Source organism: Lycium barbarum, chromosome 12 (genome assembly GCF_019175385.1).
Source record: "Lycium barbarum isolate Lr01 chromosome 12, ASM1917538v2, whole genome shotgun sequence".
In the NCBI taxonomy this organism is placed as follows: Eukaryota; Viridiplantae; Streptophyta; class Magnoliopsida; order Solanales; family Solanaceae; genus Lycium; species Lycium barbarum.
The window spans coordinates 71,803,994-71,828,960 of NC_083348.1; the positions used below are offsets into that span (position 1 = coordinate 71,803,994).

General features: G+C 36.8%; 4 protein-coding genes across 5 annotated transcripts; 2 read left to right on the top strand and 2 right to left on the bottom strand.

Moving 5' to 3' along the window:
• Positions 1-911: 911 nt before the first annotated feature.
• LOC132623436 (pentatricopeptide repeat-containing protein At4g04370) lies at positions 912-3,934 on the bottom strand. Its single transcript, XM_060338193.1, has one exon. It carries the CDS (start codon positions 3,831-3,833, stop codon positions 1,608-1,610), a length of 2,226 nt encoding a protein of 741 aa, XP_060194176.1. The 5' UTR covers positions 3,834-3,934; the 3' UTR covers positions 912-1,607.
• Positions 3,935-8,715: 4,781 nt separating this feature from the next.
• LOC132624058 (uncharacterized) lies at positions 8,716-10,975 on the top strand. The gene is made up of 3 exons (XM_060338892.1): positions 8,716-9,135; positions 9,625-9,946; positions 10,358-10,975. Exons 1-3 carry the CDS (start codon positions 8,736-8,738, stop codon positions 10,809-10,811), a joined length of 1,176 nt encoding a protein of 391 aa, XP_060194875.1. The 5' UTR covers positions 8,716-8,735; the 3' UTR covers positions 10,812-10,975.
• A 1,632-nt stretch (positions 10,976-12,607) lies between these two features.
• Positions 12,608-18,463, bottom strand: LOC132622259 (uncharacterized). 2 transcript variants are annotated; one of them, XM_060336834.1, is made up of 7 exons: positions 18,086-18,460; positions 17,140-17,206; positions 16,659-16,705; positions 14,485-14,572; positions 14,239-14,372; positions 14,045-14,143; positions 12,608-13,023 (listed from the first exon to the last, which is right to left on the bottom strand). In XM_060336834.1, exons 1-7 carry the CDS (start codon positions 18,443-18,445, stop codon positions 12,943-12,945), a joined length of 876 nt encoding a protein of 291 aa, XP_060192817.1. In that variant the 5' UTR covers positions 18,446-18,460; the 3' UTR covers positions 12,608-12,942. The 2 variants fall into 2 exon arrangements, with proteins under 2 accessions (XP_060192817.1, XP_060192818.1); XM_060336835.1 differs by lacking the exons at positions 16,659-16,705; positions 17,140-17,206 and having other exon boundaries at positions 18,086-18,463.
• A 2,422-nt stretch (positions 18,464-20,885) lies between these two features.
• Positions 20,886-21,604, top strand: LOC132624408 (uncharacterized). Its single transcript, XM_060339192.1, has 2 exons — positions 20,886-21,195; positions 21,351-21,604. The coding sequence occupies exons 1-2, from the start codon at positions 20,886-20,888 to the stop codon at positions 21,602-21,604; spliced, it is 564 nt and encodes a 187-aa protein (XP_060195175.1).
• Positions 21,605-24,967: the final 3,363 nt, after the last annotated feature.

Below are 24,967 nucleotides of genomic sequence, written 5' to 3' on the forward strand. Positions count from 1 at the left end.
TCCTCACTATTCCTACCCATAGAATGGGTTAATCATTCCCTAAAAAGATACTGTAGTAGGTTAACAAAGTCCATATATGTAACTTTTGCTTCACTCCCCTCGAGGGGTTGCGTGTGTGCAGTGTATATAACATGATATTGTATGTTTGTATACATACAAAATCTCTTTTCGAGATGTTATAAGTTCCAGTATCCGGTGGTGGAAGCAACCAAATTATATGAACACATGCAAGTACAACTTTGAGCAATAACCTCGGCAATGTCAAAGCAACAAATACAGTTAAAAGTTATTTACACATTTTTTTTTTCCTTTTTCCAACAAAGTTATTAACACATCTCAACGTTGTAAAGTTACCCAAGCCAAGTACTTGCTCTGATATTGTTGGTTAGGTCATGGTTAGTACTTCACCAATATTTAAACCCCGAGTTGCACCAATTTGATGCTTATTCGATTAAATCTTGCATAATGGATGAACTTGATCCCAATGCAAAGAATAAAAAGCCGGTTGCCAAAGCCAAAAAGGAAACATTATCAAATTCAGTACATTAGAGTTTAAACCCTGCAGGTGTACAGGTTTGCATTCGTTTGCCATACATGACAAAATATCATATACGAACATACTAACTATAAGTAAAGATCTTCATTACTGTGGTATTGGCACAACTATATGTATAATATACATATATATTACTAATATACATATATATTACTAATATCATCAGATGAAATTTTATATGGAAAATAATCAAGGAGCTTCCTCAAATTCTGCAGATCCTTGCACTTCATATTTTTTAAAATAAAATTCAAGTTAGCTGGCGCTTTGGAGTTCCTCAGTGGTCCTTTGTATATAGTGATTATACCTAATTCATCTCCAAAAGCTAGCTCATGTGAAATGAGGATTGCTCAAAGAATATACAAGACAACAATTCATTTCCTCAACAAAAGTGCATGATTGTAACACCCATCCAGCACGGCCCGGCCCAAGTACTGCAAATTTGGTGACTGTGAACAATATGGACCATCATTGGACAAACCAAAACTGGAATGGGCTGACCCTATTAGCATATAAGAAAACAGATGTGGGGCTAACTCATGAGGTGAAGATTGTCCAAGATTATATTAGAAGATGACAACCAGTTCCCTCGACCAATGTGCTATATTCTAAACACCTGTCTGCTGTCACATGTTAGATTCAGTTCTGATGTTCATGGACATACATTGCGTTCCATTGCTGACTGAGCAACTGAATGGTGGATTTGTAGACAGCAGTTTTAATAACAACAGCATACCCAATGTAATCCCACAAGTGGAGTTTGGGGAGGGTAGAGTGTAAGCAGACCTTACCCCTACCTCGTGGAGGTAGAGAGGCTGTTTCCGAAAGATCCTCGGCCTGTTAGCAGTTGTAACACTTTGCAGAATTCTGGCTTGCCCTCAGATTAAACTGATATGCCCTTTCTCAATTCCTAATTGCATAATGGCATCGAGAGCAAATTGACATTTACTCTCGGATATCTCCTTTCCGTTCCTGTCTGGGTTTTACCAAGCCTTTGACATCAGCGATCCCCAGTGGGAAAAAACAGCTCGGGGAAGATGGTGTACATAAGTGCTTATGATATATTCTCTATGTTTGACATGATTACCCTTTCAGTAATCTCTTCACTCAAATTCTTCAGAACCAACATTATATCCTCCTGCTGAGGATGGGAGGTTTGGCCCATGAAAAAAATTGTTATTACTCCATGTAAGTCAATAAAACTCCAACCAGGAAGCTTTTTGAGCCCAAGTTCTCTCATCTGGACCCAGGTCTTACCAACGCCCTCCCACTGGGCCATTGAAGCATAACTATGAGCCAATTGCACATACCTTCCAGCATCCCCATGATCCAACTCTGAGAGTTCTGTGGCAACAACATCCCTAAGTTCTACCAGGGCTTTTGTTTTGCAAGCATCAAGAATTATACCTAGAGCATTGGTCATTGGTTCTGGAAATTTCGTCTTATAGAAGTTGTATGCATCTTTCGCCCTACCAGCTCGACAAAGTAGGTCAACTATACATGCACAGTGTTCGAGTTCAGGTTTAATCTTAAAATCCCTTTCCATAGAATCAAACAAGCTCATGCCTTGGTTGACAAGTCCATTATGACTACAGGCACAAAGAACGGATAAGAAGATAACACTATTTGGCGTAAGACCGCTTCGCACAAGCTCCGTATACAACTCCAAGGCAGTCTCCCCTTCACCATGACTACCATATCCAGCAATCATTGTGCTCCATGAAATTATATCATGTTCTTTGATCCTGTCAAAACACTTCCTCGCACTGCATAAGTCACCACATTTGCAGTACATATCAACCAAAGCCGTCCCTATCTTGACGCAAGGTTCAAGATAGCTCCTTACAACAATGTTGTGAATCCACTTCCCTTCATGATATGCTCCTATTGAGGCACAAATTTGAAGAAGGGAAACCACTGTTATTGAGTCAGGTCTTTGATGGGCTATCCTCATTTCATTAAACAGATGCAAGGCCATTGATAAATGTCCATTCTGGGCATTCCCTGCAACAATTGCATTCCAGGAGACCACATCTCTGTTTTTGATCATATCAAAAACAACAAGAGCTTGCTTCAAGTAGCCACACTTTGAATACATAGTGACAAGTGAATTTTGGGCAGGTGTGTCAATGGCTATTCTATGCCTCAACATGTAGCCATGTATAGAAGCTCCTACTTTCAATGAACCTAATTGAGCACAAGCTGCAAGTGCACTTGCTATGGTAGCTGTAGAAGGTTCAATTCTGCTACACAACATGCTTTGAAACACTTCGAGTGCTCTATCTGCACGTTCATTCTGAACAAGTCCAGAGATAATAGCCGTCCACAAAACTACATCTTTATCTTTTGCTCGCTCAAATATCTTAAACGTATAATCCATGTTCCTACACTTTAAATACATAAACATAAGTGATGTCTCAAGATGCACATCTAATTCAAATCCAGCAGCAACTATCTGTACATGCACCACTTTTCCAAATTCAGCGCTACCCTCTTTTGCAATCGCAGAAACCAACGACCCATACGTTTGATGATCAGGCCATATATTTTCCAACCTCATTCTATACATTAACCTCAGTAATTCTCCTGTTTTCCCCACTAAAGCATACCCTGAAACCAAAGAATTCCAAGAAACGATATCTTTTTCATCCATCCATTCAAACAACTTCCTAGCATACTCAATTCTTCCACATTTACCATACACATTCAACATACAATTCAACAAAGCAATATAACCCATAAAACCATATTTCACTACACAAGCATGCAAACACTCCACATAAACACTCTCCGATACACCCGAAAGCAACGTCAACAATGTAACAGAACTCGGCTTTATTCCATCACGTAACATATCATTATACATATAGAAAGCATGCTCAAAATCCCCACTCCGTGCATAACACCCAATAACAGCCGTCCACGGAACTATATTTCTCTCAGGCATTGTATCGAACACTTTGCGTGCATGTTCTGTAAGGCCAAAAGAAGAGTACAAACTGATTAAAGAAGACCCAATATAAGGATCAGAAGAAAACCCATTAACGACTATATGTTGGTGTAGGGAAAGGCCGTGGTTGAGGAGGTTAAGGGAAATGCAGGATTTGAGGAGTGTGGGGAAAGTGAAAGGGTCAGGTGATATGGAAGAGTTGAGCATGGAGTTGTTGTAAGTGAGTAAGGCTTGATGGTGAGCACCTTCTGAGGAAAGGCGGTTGAGAGTAGCGTTGATGGACTTGGTGGTTAGAGGGTGGAAGAGGATGTTGAGTTTGAGCTTGTGCATAATTCATGGTGACATTCTTCCTTGGCTTATTTGCACACAACTTTTTGTCAAATAATTATGGAATGTATACTATAGGGCACTAATTTGATTTTGATTTCCATTTGTTAAGAGGTTGTTGTGTAAAGGTGAATATTTTAGGATTAATTCTAGGACTAAATTTATATTGTGTTTGGTTGAAAGTAAAATTTATATCGCCGTCAATTAAATACAGTATAGATTTAATTCCAACTTAATCCTGGATATACCTATTTATGATCCCATCAAACTTGTTACTATTTAGTTTCACCTTTTAGGTGAGATAAATTAGTTCAAAGATTATAATTTCATGATTATAATCCCTAGATAATTTAGTCCACGAACCAAACGATTCCTAAGTCGTTTGGTTACTGGGATGGGATAAACAAGGATACCCATGAAATTTGCTATCCCACCTTTCGGGATCGGTAACTTATGCTAGTATCCAAATAACCCTTCGTTTGGTATGCGGAATGGGATAACTATCTCATGGGATAAAATGCAAGATTATTTTCTCCCATGAGATCTACTAAAATGGTGGAGTTAGCTATCTCATGTAGAAGGTGGAATATAGCTAATCCCATGAGATATTTCAATCTAGATATCGTTGTTTATTACATCTCGCATACTAAAATAATTGAATAACTAATACATGGTTCGATCAGTAGTTTTTTATCAGACAAAAACTAATAATTTAATTGATTTCACTAATACATAAGTAAAATTTAGTTATTATTGGTGGTATTAACCTATTCATTCCTGACCTTTTTGTTTCTCTATGTTCATTGACCTTCCTACCAAAGTTGCTTGTTCCAACATTTTTGGAAGTTTTTTCAGTTCTCCTTCCATTCTTTTTGTGGCCTTTGTTCTTATAACTGTCCAACGACTTCCACATTTGGCTTTGGTGGCATCGGTTCTCCATCCTGGCCGGTATCCACAGTGTAATCCTTGTTGTCTTCTGGACTATCACTTTTAAGCTTGTTTGGCCAAGCGATTAAAATCTGCTTATTTTGATATTTATTTTTTTAAAAGTGTTTTTGAAAAAATACTTTTGATAAGAACCAGTTTGTGTTTGGTAATTCATTTGAAAAATGTTTTTGATAAGCATAGTGTGTTTGGCTACTCTTTTTTTTTTAAAAAAATTGAGTGCCAAATTATGAAAAGAATAAGTATCAATGACATTTACTGTTAAGATTATTTTATAGAGAGAGGTTATTTTAAATATCTATTATGAAAGACTTTAATTAAAAAAATTTACTTTATACTTTTATTTAATTAAAATAAAAAAGTACATATTAAAATTTTCAAAAGAAAATATAATACATAGATAAATGAAAGAAAATATTATATATTGGTATAATATTAACATGATGATTTAAATATACTAAAAATCATCACGAAAAAATAAATTATATGAAGTTCATGATTAAAGAATCAAAATGAAATGAGTTGCTATACATAGTAACCAAATGGGTTGTTTTATAATTAAAAATTAATAAATAATGGGGGATATATTTGGTAAATATATATTTATAGTAGGGATATTTTTGTCTTGAGAAAAATAATTTTCTGCTTCTGCTTTTCCCAAGAAGCAAAATTTCTTTTAGCTTCTTTCCAAACCTAGAAAAACTTTTTCTGTTGCTTCTTAAAAGCACTTTATTTTGTTGGCCAAACACCTAAAATATAAGAAAAAGGTGCTTTTGGAAAGCCAAAAAACGCTTCTAACTTTATAAAAATAAAAATTTAAAAACTTGGCCAAACGGGCTCTATATATGTCCAATGTTTGCACAAGTTATGACTGTTAAGTCTCAGCGAAGGAATGAATAAGGACTTCTCGAAAAGAAGTCAATTAATTTGAGATTCGGCATAAGTTACTTGTTTATTGATTAAAATACTTATGAGCCATTAGGCGAGAAAAAACAACCTAGTTAGTGCACTAACTTAAACCCTTCGCTGGCAGCAAGTTCAATGGTTTCTAAGATAGACTACTAGTATTCTCTGGATGGACGGTAAATCCAGGTATGTTGCTGGTCCTTAGAAGGACCAAGGGAATTTTGGTCTTCTCTCCGAACGAATTTCCCCTTTGAACCCCCTATGTTATTTGACTTGATAAACGTGGTATCTAACTTATATGCGGTCAGTAATATAGTTCATATATAAATTAAACTATATAGTCTATCATTACTGAAAAAGATTTCTCTTTAGGGCTGTCAATTTGTTTAAAGGGAGGACGACCGATAGGGGGTTTGATAGATCCCCTAATGCAGAAAGGTCAGTCACTATTATGGCATGCGTTTGAAAACTCATTCAAATATTTAATCACCTACTAATTTTTATTTTACAATATATATAATTGTGCCCTGCATGTAATTAAAATTAACTAAATTCAAGACATGAAGCAATTAGAAGTCACTATATATAATCAGAAGTAAAGTGTCTCTAACCATATCAAATTCGAAGGGAGGATACATTAATTAATTTGAACGTAACTAGAAAGTGCTAACTATAATTGAGCTATACACTACCACATTTTAAGTTCATTACTCTTATTTAATATATGTTTTTTCCTATATCGTCATAAACCAGCTTGCCCACAACAGCTGTAGCTAGAAGATATAAACAATGGTTTTTTTGGTGTAGCCTCTGATATTCGTACTCATTGGCCCAATAAATTCATATTTGCATTGCGTAAGACTCAATAAAGGGAGAACAATTCCTATTATTTCGAACTTGAACCGGAACTTTTTGACCAAGGGTGAAACGATCTCATCCATCGTATCACACCCCTTACGTACATTGGTGATGTCGGATAGTTTGTGTGGTAAAGAAATTCCAATAGGAGTTTGAGGGTTTAAATGCCTTGACACACCAAGTTTCTTGTATGTATAGTATCATATATTACATATTTAAATCTTAATAAATAAATAAATGACTTGAACTTGGGACTTGGGTGTGGTCTGGGTCGGACCTTCAAATAAGAGACTATTTATTTTTGTTTTATTTTTTTGTAACAGATTGTAGTATTATTTGAAATTTAAATTTGAATTTCAAATTTTAATTAACTAAGTGTTTGTTTAGAAGTAAGATACCCTTTACGAATAGGCTTCTTCCTCATGTATAAATTCACACTATCCCTACAACCGCTAATCATTCTGCAGTAAAGTGTAAGTTTTGGCTTTGTGGAATCCTGAATAAACTTGTTTATATATTCCCCTAAAAAGATATACGGACAATATTTTTTTTAAGGACAATGAATTTATTCACGCTCAAAGTTTTCTGTTTTCTACTTTAAATTTGTAACAGGTGATAACAGTGCGGAGCCACATGTAGTTGAGGGGTGTCAACCGACACCCTTTCGTCGAAAAATTACACTGTGTAGCTGGGTAAATTTTTACTTTCTATGTACACGTATTACATACTGACACCCTTGACTTCATTGTGAATTTTTTTTTTTATATATTTTGACCCCCCTAGTGAAGTCTTAGCTCCGCCACGGGGTGATAATAATTATCGTTACTGACTTACTGCATGTTATTGCTAACTAAAGATATAGCTAGCTAAAGATGCTCACATGCATAGTGGAGGAATAAAAAATACACCATACTTTGTGTGTAGTGCCATACGACCTAATACTGAAAGCCATGCAAAAATCTGACCAGCTATATTCGTTCTTTACGTACTAATGAAATTACGCAAAAACTGCATACTACATTAATTGAGAAGGAAAGCCAAAACCTAAACCCACCCCCACCCCCCCCCCCCTCCCCCCCACTCACACACAAAAAAAAAAAAAAAACAACCCCAACAAAATCACCCTTCATTAAGAACGCATTTGTTCGTTCTAGCTACTCATGAATGTATATTGCTAAAAGTGATTTTTAACTCATTTTAGTAACTCACACAGTATCACACAATCTGCTCACACATTGTCATAATCTAAAATGAGTTCGATCAATAATGGGTCATTTTAACCTATATATTGATTGAACTCGAAATGACCCATCAAATTATTGAGTCAAAATAAGTCAAAGCCGCACAAAAAGGGAGGGGAGCTAGGTCATGTTGGACAGATGATGACCCGTTCTTTGACCCATCTTCACCCGAATCATTTTGACCCAAGTAAACTTTATTTGTGTGAGCTAAGTCATGACAGATTTATCAATGTAACCCCTTTTATTTTTCACCCACTTAAATTTGACTTAACACGCTCATTTTCCACCTTTATATATCATTTTCCCTTTGCAAACTGTTTCATCATGGCTTAGTCACTTTTATTATTTCATTTCTATATCGCTTTGAATTTCTTGGCTTATATGACCTCTGTTTATGCTTTCTATTGAGCCGAGAGTTGTTCGGAAACAGCCGTCCTATATTGGTAGGAATAAGGTCTGCGTACATTCTATCTTCCCCAGATCCCACATTGTGGGATTTCACTGGGTTGTTGTTTTATATATCCTTTTCCTGATAGTTTCGCAGGGTGGACTTAGTTTCTCCTTCCACAGGAATGGGCTGCAGAATTATCTTCCTTTTAATGTTTTCAAGCTATTTAAGAGAGATGCATGGATGCTCTCTATAATAAGTGAAAATAAATGTTCCGTAACTTTATAATCAAGTGATGCTATACGCTAATACGAATAGCGACAAACTACTTGAGGAAAGTAAAGAGAATATTGAGGGTTGACTTTGTAAAAAGAAGCATGTGCAAGATGACTTATAAAGAAACATGCAATTATACTAAATACGTTGACATTATGACACGAAACAATATGCTTACTTTTCTCATCCTCAACTCCTATAAAAAGGGAAAGTGCCAAAGCTAATTCCATAACTCAATACAGTTTCAATATTTCAACAACGTATTCACATTTCAATTATTCAAAAAGGAAAATGGCATCATATGCCCACAATGTTGTGGGACTTGGGATTTTCTTGGTAATGCTTGTGGCATTAGTAGAGGCCACTCCTCCTGGAATAGCCTACCATCCAAGCCATTCTCATTGCTCTGATGATGAGATCAAGCAATGTAAAAATCTTCCCCATGTTTGTCCCAAGTTCTGTCCTAATGGTTGCATAACTGAGTGTCGTTCTTGTAAGCCTATTTGCATTGATGGCTCACCTCCACCTCCCTATTCCCCTCCTCCATCAACATCACCTCCATCAACAACTCCAAAGAAGTTTAAGTGCAAGAACAAGAAATACCCGAGTTGTTATAATCAAGAACATACGTGCCCTAGCTCTTGCCCTGGTACTTGTCAAGTTGATTGTGTCTCTTGCAAACCTGTTTGCAGTAAGTTCCTCTTCCACATGCGCTCTTTAATGGATTAATTTGACTTATATATATTGATATTTGTGAAACGAGTTGTGTCTCTTGTCAAGTTGAAGCTTAATTTGATACATTGTTATAGCACCTAGGTTACTGATTTAACTTATTATGAACATATATAGCAGTAGTTATCTTGTTAAGTAACCTAATAATCAAAAAACTCTTTAAGGATCAAAATTTGGTCTTCAAAGACTTTTTATTAGGACAAGTAAAATCAGTTTCTATCCTTACGAAAGTGTTGTACAGACCTTAATTAATTAACGTCAAGTAACTAAATCTCGTCAGTATTGATATTTAGTATCGAAGCTTATAACTCAGGCAAGTGACAGTCTGATTTTTCTAGTCGTTATTGAGTTTTAAGGACCATATTGAATGTTTAGGGACCATTTTTCATGCAATCATTTCTCTTATGTTATATCCAATTACTGAGTGTTTTAATTTATTGGAACACAGATTGTGACAAGCCAGGAGCTGTTTGCCAAGATCCACGTTTCATTGGTGCAGATGGCATTACCTTCTACTTCCATGGCAAGAAGGACAAAGATTTTTGCCTGGTCTCAGACTCTGACTTCCACATTAATGCCCACTTCATAGGAAAACGAAATGAGAACATGAAAAGAGACTTCACATGGGTTCAAGCCATCGGTATACTTTATGGTACTCACAACATCTCTGTTGGAGCACAAAAAACAGCAACATGGGACGATGCCATCGACCGCCTTTTCCTCAACTTTGACGGTGAAACTATTGTTCTTCCCGACAACGAAGGCGCAAGGTAATGTTTAATTATATTATGTCTCCTCTCACAACTAATTTTTAATGAGCGAAGCATATAACTTCTTTTGACTAATTTGCACAAAATATCCACTTTAGTGGCCTTGTATTAGAGGTCAGTCACTCTTTCAAATCTACTAGTGATCTAACGTTCGAAAATGACCACTTGATATGAAATTTAGTATTTAAAACTAAAATTTGGATCACGAGTCTAATTTTGAACAAGTGACTAACTTCTAAATACGAAGCAACAAAAGTGGCCACCTGGTGTAAATAAATTCTGTTTCTGTAGATTTGAACCCAAACATTCTTGTCATATTATGTTGAATTGTGTGATCATGATCTCATGTAAAAGTTTATGTTAGTAAGAGAGCATGATTTTTAGTTACACAATTATATTATATTTCAACAGGTGGCAGTCTGAAACTGAACCAATAGCCTCCATTACTCGAACCAGCGACACCAATGAAGTTATAATCGAAGTTGAAAACATTTTCAAGATTGCAACAAAGGTGGTGCCTATTACTGATAAAGAATCTAGAGTTCATAACTATGGCATAGCAAAAGATGATTGTTTTGCACATCTTGAACTTGGGTTCAAATTTTTCTCACTCAGTGATGAAGTGAGTGGTGTTTTGGGCCAAACTTATAGAAGGAACTATGTGAGCAGAGCGAAGATGGATGTTTTGATGCCTGTAATGGGAGGTGACAAAGAGTTTTCAGCTTCGGGACTCTTTGATGCTGATTGCTCTGTGACTAAGTTTCAAACACCAAAATCAGAGAATGAGGATTCGTTGAATTTGGAGCTGCCCAGCTTGAGATGCAAAAGTGGGATTTATGGACGTGGAGTTGTCTGCAAACGTTGAGATTTCTTGATTAAACATTAATTGTTAGTCATGAGTGAATAAAGAGTTGACTAGAAAATAAGGTTAATTACAAACCAAAGGAATATAATATTTAAGAACTATGCTCAAAGAAAAATTATTAAAGTTGGGCGAAAAAGATTTACTGATATTAAACTTCTTCTCCAATAATAAGATCATTGCTTTTCTCTTTTTCAAAATGTTGTATTATGAATTCATGAACAAGTACGCGCTAGCCAACTACGCAGTATGTTTTATTTTTCAGTTCCAGAATTTTAAATTTTAAAATGCATATATCCGATTAAAATTTTACATCACTTATTTGTGGGTTCACTTTCACCCCTGAAAATATGAGACTCATTTAACCTACATACCTGAATCTCTAATAACAACAAGAAAAAAAAAGGTTAAAACTACAAGTCTAGAACCCATTATTACACATGTTCGTGCTAGCTAGCTAGGGAGTTTAGTTCCGATATTTATTTGAAATGCACTTGATAAATGCAGTCGCATCCTCATTTTCTTGCTGTGTTTCTCTTTTGTTTTTCGTACTTCTCTATTCTTTTTTTTTTCTCGTCCTTATAACGTTTTTCCCTTTCTTTCTCTATATTTTTAGCTTATCTATATTTCTTTTTTTCCTAGTTACAGAATACGAATGGAGAATCCTACTAATGAAAGAATAAGAAGATTCCGATCATTTGTAGGAACTACAAGTAATATAACTTCTTTTCAAAATGTATACCAAAATTTAAATCAAATAGTCATGTTCTTCAATTTAAACCCAACCAAACCAAATCAAATAGTCATTTTCTTAAATAATGATGTAATGTGTTTTTTGGAAAGGAATGTATACCACTAGGCACTGATTTGAAGAAATTGCACCGTTTGTCCTTTAAATTGGTTAGTCTTTCATTTTTGCCCTTCAAAATCAAACTTATGCATAGTAGGGCATAAGTTCACCTTAGTTATTTAAGAGGGCAGAACATAACTTGTAAAATATTATGATATAAAATAAAATCCTTCAGGTACCATGTACGCCGACTACTTTTATGAGTAACTAACACATCATTAGAGCCCGTTTGGATTGGCTTATAAGTTGCTTATAAGTTGCTTATAAGCTGTTTTCAGCTTTTTGAGTGTTTGGCTGGCCAGCTTAAAGTCATTTTGTGCTTAAAATAAGCTCAAAAAAATAATTGGGCCCATTTGACTTAATTTATCTAAAGCAGCTTATAAGCTGAAAACAGCTTATAAGCCCAAAAAAATAAGTTAGACTACCCCAACTTATTTTTTTTAGCTTATAAGCTGCAAAAGGCATAAGCCCATCCAAACAGGCTCTAGGACTTAACCATTTGACTTATGATAATAAGAAGAAGACAGCCCTCTTGTGTTAGAATTCACTTTAATAAGATAAAAAATACTTTTACGATTTTACTAATATAACGAGTAAAATTCAATGACTTTATTAAAACAAAAATTAATTTATGACTTTACATTAAATTTAGTGACTTGGTGAAATTAAGCTTCATTCCTAGCCTTTTGTTTTCTCGATGCTCAGTGACCTTCCTACCAAAGCTGTTTGTTCCAACTTTTTTGGAAGTTTTACCTTTCATTTCTTTTTTGGCCTACGACTTCCACCTTTGGTTTTGGTGGCACCAGTTCCTTTGGCCTACGTCTTTTTTGTCCAGTATCCAGAGTGTAATCCTTGTTATCTTCTGGACTATTATGTCTAAGTCTAAAGTTTGCACAAGTTATGACTGTTAGCCGTCCCACATAGTTTAGTCGTTCTTTCAACAAGGAGATCCAAGGGCCAGCCTACCAGGCCATGAGTCTTTATTCTAAAGATATATCATCAATTAGTACATCTAGAAGAGAGTATATCAAATCTCATGACATTATTAAGAACGTCTAGATCACAGCTTAAGACTATGCTCAGCAGTAATAATAACTAATAATAATTAAAATACAAAACGGATGCTATAGGCCACATAGCCAATGAGGTCCATAGTCGCATTGTACAAACAAGAAGCTGCTCATATCAGTTATCTGCAGAAGGCTCCAGATGTTGCAATCAAGCTGCAAATTTTTAAGGTACAAGTTTGCCTCAGGCTCTTTCACAAAAATGGGTTCATCAAGCTTAGTTCAATTGCTTCTTTGGATATTCCCTTGCACCAAATATAGTAGATCCAACTCGAACATTTGTGCTGCCCATCTCAACCTGTAGCAATAGGCGAAGCATTATAAGTATGTCGTGCTCAAACATAGCTTAACATGAGGTCAAATGGAGCATATGTAGAATTCAATACCAATGCTGGCTAATTAGCATGAGTGGTAGCTACTTTTAAAAAAAAAAAAAAACACACACACACACACACAGCAGGACACCAATTATAAAATATGCTTACCTGATATACTAGCCTTAGACTACTCCTTTTGAAGAAAATTAAGTCTTACATTATTAAGGGGGTCACAGGCTAAAAGCATAGGAATGACGAGTGAGCGCAGTAAGAGTCGTCAGGTTGGAGGTAGGATGAAAATTGGAACTGTATTTCATTGATAAGATCTCCTTAAACAATTCTCATCATGAACTTCAAACATAATTAACACAAAAGAATCAACAACTAATCAATGAAATTCTACTTTAACAGCAAACTAACCTAATATCACGCAAAGGAAACCAATAAACAATTGCGCAAATATAAAGGAAAACCCCATGCACAAAGCATCTCGCGTTCCCGCAGGGTCCGGGGAAGGGCTACACCTCCAGGGGTGTCATGTAGGAATCCTACTATCCTAACATAAGCATCAATAGTTGATTCCACAGTTCAAATCTGTGACCTATAGGCCACACGAGGATAACTTCACGGTTGCTTCAAGACTCAAAGAATTGCGCAAATATCAAAAGATAAAAACAGATTAACACTTGAGTTGCAGCAAACTGTTAAAGGGTGAAACTACTCTCCTAGTCTGCATAAGTGCCATAATCCCATGGGTGTGGCTGAGAGCTGGGCAAATTGGTTGTCCAGATATTGTAATCAGACTCAAAACCCTTCTAATAACAGAGACCACTAATGAGAACTGAGCCAGATTTCTAATTAATCATTACTTGGTTTACTTTATAAGAAGAAATATTGTATGCGTGTCAGACTACCACATGCTCCCTAGAGAACTCGTGTTATTCAAGTTCCTTGCAAGCTACTAATGGTTTGATGTGCTTAATGACAAGTCAGGTAACTCACAGCAAGTTCAAAGTCGCCCGACATGCCCATCGACAGCTCACATTGATCTTCAGATATTCCAAGTGCCTTGCAAACCTCACTTCTACATCTTGCTAAAGTCTGAAACCAAAGCACGACAAATATCAGGATATGTGAGTTGAGGATATAACTACAGCAACCAGGCCAAGAAGAAACAACAAAGATAAAACGATAACCTTAAAGTTCTCAGGAGTTGACGTATAATCTGGCATTCCAATAGTCATCAGGCCACAGAATTCAAGATTAGGGCAGTTTGAAGTAACATGCTTCACAAGCTCCACACAGCCATCTGGTTCAACACCAGATTTAGCTGCAATAACGGAATCCAAACACGGTTAGTTTTTCCTTCTTGAGTATGACAACCTTCACAAACAATGACCAAAATGACTTTAATAAATCAGAGACATACTCCAGTTACCCACTTTCTTCCCCACTTGTATTAACTTGGATAAAAACTTTCAATGGCTTTCTTCCAATGTCCCCAGCCACACGGTTAAGCTGATTTGCAATCTACAGGGTGCAGTAAGAAAAATATAAGAATCGTTGTACAGTGAACAGGGCTTGTGCTAATTCTCCGAACTGTAAATAAGGTGTAACATTTCCTTAATGTTGATGAATATACCTTTACCATTCTCAAATAGAAAATAAAATATAAACTATGTCAATAAAAGGAAGTCAATCCTCACAATATTGAATGTGTGGTAATGGGCCTGTAGGCACAGTTATAATGCTATAGGAGTTTAAACCAGTCCAAATAGAGCTAGCTGGATATTGAGGACTCACATAACTGATCCAACTAGATTAGGTTTGAGGTGCAATGTTATAGTCATTTCTTTAATTATGATTGATCCTACTATTGTTGTTGTTGTATAAATTAATATTAATTTAATAAGTTTGAATTGCTGGAAGGAGAAAAGTTTTTTATTTTATAAATTTCTAAAGATGGATCAAAAGGGAAAGAACGTTATTTTTATGGGCACACGAGGAGTACTCTATAAAAAGTTGTTCTATCATGCCCTTGGTCAGGCATTATCTGACTTTTTTATTTCTACTTCTGTAAACTTGTACAAGTTTTGAGTTCCTATAACTTTTTGGTATCTTTTTGGTTAACATACACATAGGTCTAAATCTAAAGGTAGGATATTGCATTCTCGAGTCATCAATTGGCATTACATCCTTTCGGATTACTAACTAATTCACGGATTGGAACACTTTGGCAACTTACAAATCAAAATTTTCAGACAATAAGTACTACTATCCTAATTCATGAACCTCGAAATTGTCCACCAGTGGCATGTTTAAGAAAGATAAACAATGATAAAGAAGAGAAGAATCAAAGTTTTACAGGTTTTCTAATATTAATTTGGGACAGTCCAGAATCAAGTACGCCTTCAGAGCATAGTATGAGATTTTTTTGCAACCATTACAATCTCACATTCAATAGGCATTGATCAAAAAGGTACTCTTGGTAAAGTTGGCGATATAACATCAAGGTAACTTGGTCAAAGCCAAACTCCTCCTCCTTTGCATTAAGAGGTTCAACAAGCTTTGTTCACATACAAATTCCATAAATTTGTACCGGATCTCCTTGTCCATCAAGGAGTGCAGATAAAATGTTTATAGAGATGAAAAACGAAGGGAAGTAAGTAAAACATAGAAAGAAGGAACCTAGTCATTCACTGATGCGGAAAGAAAGAATAGACAGGAACATAGGGTGGGCTTCTTATCACTTGACTGTGCTCCATGTACACAGACCTTTTTTGAAATTGGTAACGACAAGATGTACGCAGACCTAAAGAGCCCTTTCATTTAATAAAGTAAATCAGCTTCAAAGAGCCTTATCAGGAAGAAAAAAAAAAAAAGTTACACCGACTCAAAGAGGTATAAAAAAGAATCAAGTTAAATAAACCAATTGCTATAATTTATTCCTCACATAAACTTCATTTCATGGGCAAACAAGAAACACCCACCTAATCCACTTCCTATCAGAAGGATATTGTTATAATGGGTGTTTTTAAAAGCGAAAAGTGTGACAAGGTCCATAAGACTTGAGCAAAAAGATTAAACATCCAATATACAATAATGTTGATATTAATGCAACTCCTCAAAGCTGAGATTCATAGAAGCAACTGATTCTTGTTAAATCACTTTAACCATCATTATTTGAAGCACATCTATAAAGCTAGCTTCACCGTGAAGCGATAACACCTCGCTTCACATTGCTTCCTTGCTTTAAGAGACAAAGTGATGGCTTTTAATAACACTGCTTATAATATTGTGTCTCTGCTAGCTCCAACTAGATGTTAACAACTTCAGAAAGCTATTAATGACATGGTCAGAAAGCTTTTGAATTCATATGTATTTAGTAGCAACCCCACAAATTCCCTAAAGTTAAACTCACTCAATAACGCAAATTTTCCTCTTCTTACTAAAACAGGCTTTAGTTCCTTCTTACTACAACTGGTATAATACGAGTAAGATAGCTTAAGCTCTAACGTTCAATGTAACAGTATAACACAAAATTTCGCGCCGGGTACCAGTTAACCTGTAGGCTATTTACAGGATATAAATTACTAGTGCAGTCGGTGTTAGCTACCTTTTCATCATCTACAGTCTCCACCATAGCAAGATTTGGCACTCCAACTGAAAACAAAGAGAAGGAGAAGTCATTATGAGCCGTATACCAGTTGCACAAAAAAGTGGCTCAAGCTCTTCATTACCGCTATGTAATATATAGAAACTTATTGTCCCCCTGTTTTACTAATGTAAGTGAAGGCCAAATCTTTCACGACCTCTAACATTTTTTGAAATATTTGCAGTACTTAATATAACCAAAATTGGATGAAGCAAGAATGTTAATTTAACCAAGATAAAGTTTACAACTCTTGAAACAGCCCTGCCCTATAAATAAAGGTCTTATCCCTTATTTCTGTAACAACATTTATCCAGTAATCACGATTTTTATGATTTTGCTTCATCTGAACATATTTTCATAGAAATGTACATTTCATCTAATTGGTCCATAAGGAAAAGGACTGGAGAAGGAATATTGAAGGAAGGAAGGAACGAGACTATACTTAAAAGTGGCTTGACTTTATTGCTCTGCAAATTCCCTATGAAATGCCACTCTATATCATCTGGAAGCTGCAATTCACCAAACAATAGCAGTATAAACACCTCATCTGAAACATAATACTTCACATTTTCCCCCGCAGAAAATAACAACAGCCCACATAATAAATATAACTTAGCATGACGAAAATCCCTCTCATACACACACACACATTAACTAGCACAAAAAAAGAGAAAAAGAAAATAGATACATAACACGGCTAACGGGCTAAGTCTAGAAGAATAAAACTAGTGCAAGATGCCATTTCAATGTAGTTATGATGCCCATGACGGAGGACGGGTCAAGGATTGGCAGAGTTCTAAAGAAGGAGTGCACATGACAATTTAGGTGAGTCACACCGTGGAAAGTCCTGAGTTATTATGACAAAGAACACTTGGCAGCACACTATTGAGCTCCATGTGACTTACTCAAAGGATAATAAGTAAGGTCCATTGGACAAAGCGGACATTACAAGTGCATAAGCAGGTTGGGATATTACAATAATACTATAGCAAACCTATCTCCTCTTGGCAATATTCAAGAAGAAAATCAATTAAGCTACAGCTGAAAACCTTTATTGTCCTATACATAGACGGTGATAGTTCAGGTAGTAAAAGGGAACTGCTGGTAGTTCGCGAAAAAGTGATAATTCGGTGTGTTTTTGACCATTAACTCTACTAGTATTGGACAGAAATAAACCCTACAATCAAATCAGAAGAATTCGACCAGTAAACCAACCAATCAATCATAATAAATATACACTTAAATTATGTAGAGGCAATCGAATACGAGTATAGACCCTTTGACCATTGAACTCTATCAGAATAGACCTGGGTAAAATGACTGCTATGGTCAAATCAGAAAAATTCGAACAGTAAACTAATCAATCAAATTATGTAGAGGAACTTTACCTGAGGAGCTTTCTCGACAAGCTCTTTGACGTAATTTTCACCGAAACAACGGTGACCTGCATCGTAGACTTGTTTGAGGAGAGATACCGGCTTCGTTTTGCTTACAGCAACCAGCCTTACTTGGTCCGGTCGTGCGGCAGCGTGTTGAATCCGCTGAATTACAGATCGGAGTGCCGCCGCCGCGACGCCGTCTGTGGCGGAAGCAGCAGCAGACATTACTGCACTTGATGAATCTTCTTCTTTGTCGCCTGTCGTCGTTGTCTCCTCTTCCACTGGTTTTTCTTGAGTGTTCATCTTTTGGTTCGAATTTATTGGGGCGTAAATAATACGCAATTCTCCTAAAATATGCATCTCAACCATGTGTGCATTCTACATTTTTTTTTTTTTCCCTAAACAAATTGAATAAAAATGTCATTCCATTCATCCTTAAATTAAGCAAAAAAAATTTAAAAAAAAATGCCTCTATTATTACGTAATGCCTTTTTCCTAATAAACATATTGTTTCTTTTCTTTTTATAAACACATTTTTTTAAATAAAAATATTGTTTTTTAAAGAAACCTTTTCTTGTTTCTTTTATTTTAAAATTGCTTTAACTAGTAAAAAAATAGGAAGTAATTTTTGTATACATGACAAAATACAGCTTGACACGTGTCGGAATAATACATGAGCACGTGCGAAGAAGATGGAATGTTGAGAATTGTGGCATTGAATGCGAGTAGGAAGCCTCCGGTAATACCCACACCAAATTCCCGAAGGAAATTATACCGGGTAATTAATAGCGGAATAACGATACAAGATCGGACCTGATATGAAGCTGACGTTACGATTCAGTATTAAGGCAATATTCATTGCCCATTATTATTCATTATTAGGATTAAATTACTGGTTTAAGAGTTCATGTACTGGTACTATAAAAGGAGCTTAACAGTCCTAGAAAAAAATCATCGAATAACAATGATTACATATTGTTCTTGCAAGCTTAGCCATTTACATTTACTCTTAAATTGCTCTGTTGCTCCGGAACATTATATTTGTTCATAGAAGTCTAAGAATTTAGTTGTTCCACCGAAAGAAACCTACTAAAGGATTTGCTCCCAAGATCAATTAAGCCCAGGCTCAATCGCTTTATTATTATTTATTTTAGTCACTCAATTTGCCTATTATTACTTTAACTTCTATAAATTAGTTTTATTTCGTTACTTATAACAAATCAAATCACGTATCCTTTAAACCACTAAACAAATTTAGTTGTTCTTTTTTTTTTTTTTTAGGGTAAACAGTTTGGCGCCCACCGTGGGGCTAAGGATAATAGTGATATTGTTTTGTTGCTCTAACTATTAAGCTTACAATTCTTAATTTCTTGTCACTAGATAAGTCTTGAAAGATGACGAATACTGGAAATCAGGCTAATGGAGTGTTGAACAATTCAAACACTCAGGGAAGAAATCAAATTGTAGAAGATGACCCTACGAGGAACGAGCAGATCATGTACTCACCTCATGGATCTAAGCACACTAGAGATGACAACATTCCTCGCAATGACGATGAAGAAGAAGCGGTTGCAAAAGCAGATCCGAAAATAGCAAAAATGCTGGAGTTATTGGAAAAACAGCAGAAAGCCATTGTGGATTTGCAAGCAGGGAAAAGAAACGTTGATCCGCCTACTGCGGAGATAGCACACGAAGAAATAAATAGTGAAGCCTGAGGCAATATTGATGCACCTGGGGTGATGCCGTACTTGGAGGCTCTTTCCAATCGGTTCGAGAAAAATGAAAAAGAATTGAAAAGCCGGTTGGATCGGAGTGAGAAAGAGTTCAAGGCATTCAATTCCCAAATAGATCAGATTCCGGGAGCCCCCCCCCCCCCCCCCCCCAAAGTGTTGAAGGGACCAGATTCGAAAAGATATGTGCAACTGTCATACCCACCAAGTGTAGCCCCTAAACTCATTCCAAAGAGGTTTAAGATGTCGGATCTGCCCAAATAAGATGGGACTACTAACCCTCGGGAGCATGTAACTTCATACACGTGTGTTGTCAAAGGAAATAATATGCAGCTGGATGAAATTGAATCTGTACTGCTCAAAAAGTTTGGTGAGACTCTATCCAAAGGAGCAATGACCTGGTACTCATTGCTTCCGGAGCATTCCATTCACTCTTTCGAGATGTTTGTGAATGCCTTTATCAAGGCACGTGCTGGAGCGAAAAAGGTGTCAGCGAGAAAAATTGATATATTTAAAATTGCTCAGGGAGATGACAAGTTGCTCAGAAATTTTTTTATCCGTTTTCAAAAGGAGCGTATGTTGCTTCCAGCCGTTTCGGACAAATAGGCAGCAGAGGCATTTGCCAAAGTGTTAAACCCAAGGAGTTCAAGTGTTTCATTAAAGTTGAAGGAAAACTATTGGATTTTCCTGCCACAACATGGGCGGACATTCACAATAGATATGAATCAAAAATTCGGGTAGAGGATGATCAATTTGGGCTGTCAGCAGGCTCAACCGGCCAAAGTCGAAACTACGATAGGCCAGAAGGAATGCTGATTTTGATTCCAGAGTTAGAAAAGATAGATATCAGCCATATGGTCAATAAGAAAAGTCTCAAACGAGACCAGAACGGAGCCGAGGTAGTCAGTATGAGAGATCGATTCCGGATAGAAAGGGCGAGTCTGGTCAGAGCAGACGCAGATTTCAGCCCAAGGCAGCAACAGTTGATTCAGTTACAAGCAAAATTGAAAATCCAAGGTTGTCGGAGTACAACTTTAACATTGATTTAGTAGGGTTGATTGCGGTGATAGATAAGATAGATGGTGCTAGATAAGATAGATGGTGCGAAGCGACCCAGACCGATGAGAACGAATCCAAGCCAGAAGAATATGAATTTTTTTTGCGATTATCATGGAACCCATGGTCATCGAACGGTCGATTGTCGACACCTCAGAGATGAGGTTGTTCGGTTGTTGAAAGATGGCTATTTAAGAGAATTCTTAAGTGATAGGGCTAAAGATAACTACGGGAAGCACAAGGACTCGGTTAAGCAGGAACCTCAGGCTGAGCCTCGTCATGTTATAAACATGATAATTAATGAACCCGAGCAATCCAAAGAAGTGCCAGAAAGTGAGTGAATTTCCCTTTCAGATCGAAAATCAGAAAAGAAGGTATGCCTGGGCACCAGAGTACCTCGGAGCTCAGGTTTAAAGTTTGTAAGTTTCTTTTAGATAATGTTGATTGTTTTGATTGGTCATGTTCAGATGAAGCAGGATTTTCATAAGAAAAAGTGCTTTCGGCTGTAAGGATTGAGACGACGGAAGAACTGAAGCAAAAGACTACAGAATTGGGATGGAAAGATGTGCTGTTAGTAGGAGATATTTTGCCTCGACCAAATGATTTGGTGATATCAGCTTTAGTCAATAGTATTATGGTTTCTGGAATAGCAGTAGCACCAAGGAGTGAAATGAATCTTATTCAGTGGGATGTTGTAGAACAACTAGTTGAAATGGGTGAAATGGAATTGTCTGAGAAATGAGTCATTACTTACTTCAATCTAGAGTTGTGGGATTAATGGTAGCCACCGGAGGCGGAAAAGGAAATGTAAAGGTTTTAGTAATCGATGATGATGATGAGGGTTTCAAGGCTGTACTGGGGAAGCCTTGGATTCAAGATACAAATGTCGTGATATTGGCTCCCCTCAAACGGTTGGAATTTCCAAACCCGAAGGGAGTGCTGTATGTCCCAGCAAAAAATTTTAATGGGTGGGAATATCTGGTAGCGGAACGTTTTAGGGTGCAAAAAAGAAAAGAGGGTCTGATGGATTGGAAAAAAGGAAAAATAGGATTTTAAAGCCAAGATAGTTTGGAGGTAAGTTTAAAGTCTGAACGGATCTTTTTCTAAGAAATTTTTTATATTTGTTGCAAGAACAAAAGATTAATTTCGGAGTGCTTCCAAGTAAAGATGGAGCCCGGAGGCAAAGGATTGATTACGAGACATTTCTCAGTAAGGATGATTGATTCCCGGAGGTAAAAGAAGGTCGTAATAATGATTCGGAGGACTTAACAAACACATGTTACACTCTTTTTTCCTTCGCCCGATTTTTATCCCTAAAAATAAAGAAAGAGTTTTTCCGGCAAGATTTTTAACGAGGCAGTAACAAGTGTGTCGCTCTAAGTAAAGGCCAAAGATTGATGATGATCTCAAAGAAGCTTCCAAGGAGCCTAGTCATAGAAGTTTGGTTGGTTTAGAAGCCATATCTATAAATTTTAAAGCTAAGTGTTGTAAGAATTGGGGACTATGTTCCAAACACTAAGTCGAAGTTTGAATGATTGCAATAAATTTGTTTCTCAAATGCTTAATTTATAGCAAAAAGAGAATTATGTTGATCAAATAGACTCTTTCAACCATAAGCATTGACTGAGTGTTATTCATACTCAAGTTATATACGAAATTTTAAGTTTGCACTTAAGCAAATAATGCCTAAATGGATCGGAGATGTCTGATTCATCAGCATAATTATAAGGCCTTATTAATAAAAAGAGAATTGAACTGGATGATTGATTCCTGGTCAGTAACTCAGAACCTCACAAAAATTAAACTCGGAGTTACATAAAATCCGATTAAGTCAAATCTAGAAATGACAAAACACAAAAAGACAGACTCTTGGGTATGTAAATCCAGAAAAATCAGACTCGTAGTCAATTGAATCCAAAATTATCAAGAAAGATTTTCGGGAAAAATACAATTTTATCCCGGACAAACAAAAGGATTATTTAAATTCAAATGAGTAAGAATTTGTTATTTGCTCAAGGTTTAGTAAAAATAATCGCACGAGCACAACCTCTAAAAAGAGTAAAGTGAAGGAGACACCTTTGGAGACAACGAATTCGGGTAAGTGGTGAGTATTCACATAGTTTCAATTTATCTTGCATTAGAATAATGAAGTTTTAGAACTAAAGACAAAAGCACTACAGTAAGATGGGCATAAAAGTCATGTTTATTTAGTCGGAAACAAAAGATATTCATTGAGTACGACCAAAAAACCCAAGAAAATTACAAAGGGATTGCAATATGCTACTATCAAACTTTAAAACATCTATTGTTATCAAAATTGAGGCAAGAAATTCTTCCGACATGATTGTGATAAAACTACACTTATGGAATACTCTTTCTGCAAAGAACTCTTTTTGATGCAAACTTAAGTTTGTGGGTTGCTTCCTCTTCAAACCTCTCTGGAACCTTCTACGGGGACGAGCAGGGAAAAACTTAACAAGCTCATCAGTAGACATGTCAAGAAGAGCATCAAGATCAACTTCTCTGTAACTGAGCTTCTTGAACGTTCTCTTCTTTGGTTATTGTCAGGCAATCTAGCTTCCGTACTCCCCTGAGAAGCCTGAGGAACGAAAATAGCTAAGGTGAAAGGAATGTTTGTTCAAGGATCCAAATAGTGAGAAAGCAAAGTATGGAAATAAATTGTATCGAGTCAACATTTATGTTGCAAAACCAAAGCCGGTCTCAAAATGCGGCAGGATCAATAATCAAAGTATGATAAAGACATAGCAAGGATTCCCAGGTAATCAAAATAAAAATTTAAAAAGTAAAAATTCTGATATTGAGGAGTTTAGAGCAAGTACAAGGACTAATTATCCGGAGCAATCCCAGCGGCAGGTGGTGACCCGGAGTCTTCAATTCTCGATTTATTTACCTCAGGATCCTGGATATCCTTGAGAGCCATTTTCGTAGCCTCTAAGTCAATTTTTGCTTCAAGGAGCGACGTGGAAAGATCAAAATCAAGAGAGACCATTTCTTCAAGCGTATCCCTCCTAGTCTCAAGAATAGCCAAGTCACGTCGGAGTCGCAGTTTCTGACATCGGCCTCTAAGATGGTCACGGGAAACTTCCACACTAAGAAGTTGACCCCGAAGATTGTTCAAATCATCCTCAAGCCGGGAAGCTTTGTTCTGAATACCTAAATAAGAGAAAGTCAGAGTTTGAAGTGAATTTTCCCCGTCCCGTAATGAGTTGGCTGCATCTTCCAAGTGCATTCTCAATGAAGCCTGGAGGGAATCAGAGTCCCGGATCTCATCCTGCAATCTCTTTACTTTCGCCCAAAAGTGATCATTATCTTCCTGAAGTTTTACCTCCCGGCGGGAAGGAGCAACGGAATGTACGAGCTCAACAGTAGAGATAGCGGCAACATGACCCTGAAAACACGAATGAAAAAGAGGTCATTCGAAGATACTGGGGACTGACAGAAAGTTAGAAGAAATGGTGGAGCAAGTACCTGGAGGAACAGATTGGCAAGGTGTATAAGGGAGGCTTCCAGGTTAGCAACCAGAGTCTTGGGATGTGGAGACGAGCTCTAGGTTCCATCTTCAATTGGAGGAATAAAGCTTCTTTGCGATGCCTCGCAAACCGCAAGAGTTAGACTCTTTGGGCGCTGATTGATGGGAGGAGTCTTGGCTTCACTGGACGCATTACTAAAACCATCAGGAAATGGACCCTAAGTACCATTAGCTCGTGTTTGCTCGTCGTCTTCTCCAATTAGAACTTCCCCGGGAAGAGCGTCCTGTTGGGCTTTGCTCCAAGCTTCCATGAGCAAGTGACGGCTACGCACCCTGAAACTAATTCCCACTGGAGAAACATAGGTGTCCTTTGGTTTGCGCTTCCGACAATGTTTGACAAAGCGTCTTTCTGAGGTTGGACTCTCCGGGGGATGGGCTTTCATACCCGAAGGCCTGTGAAAAAGAACGTTTGCAAAGTTAAAACGAATGGAATGAGAATTCTTTAAGATATCATGGAAAATAAATCTTACCATTGTTTTTTCCTCTTCACCAACTAGATGTCATACTTTTCCAAGATCGAATCAAGTCAGGAGAAGTACTCAGTAATGCTCTCAT

Bases quoted from the DNA above. Each gene is read 5' to 3' on its own strand.
- LOC132623436 (XM_060338193.1), bottom strand. From the start codon at position 3,833: ATGCACAAGCTCAAACTCAACATCCTCTTCCACCCTCTAACCACCAAG.
- LOC132624058 (XM_060338892.1), top strand. From the start codon at position 8,736: ATGGCATCATATGCCCACAATGTTGTGGGACTTGGGATTTTCTTGGTA. The intron at 9,136-9,624 runs GTAAGTTCCTCT...ATTGGAACACAG, and splicing joins CTCTTGCAAACCTGTTTGCA to ATTGTGACAAGCCAGGAGCT. The intron at 9,947-10,357 runs GTAATGTTTAAT...ATATTTCAACAG, and splicing joins CCCGACAACGAAGGCGCAAG to GTGGCAGTCTGAAACTGAAC.
- LOC132622259 (XM_060336834.1), bottom strand. From the start codon at position 18,445: ATGGTTGAGATGCATATTTTAGGAGAATTGCGTATTATTTACGCCCCA. The intron at 16,706-17,139 runs GTATAGTCTCGT...CTTTGTTTTCAG, and splicing joins TAAAGTCAAGCCACTTTTAA to TTGGAGTGCCAAATCTTGCT. The intron at 13,024-14,044 runs GTGAGTTACCTG...CTATTGCTACAG, and splicing joins CGGGCGACTTTGAACTTGCT to GTTGAGATGGGCAGCACAAA.
- LOC132624408 (XM_060339192.1), top strand. From the start codon at position 20,886: ATGGTGCTAGATAAGATAGATGGTGCGAAGCGACCCAGACCGATGAGA. The intron at 21,196-21,350 runs GTGAGTGAATTT...GATTTTCATAAG, and splicing joins ATCCAAAGAAGTGCCAGAAA to AAAAAGTGCTTTCGGCTGTA.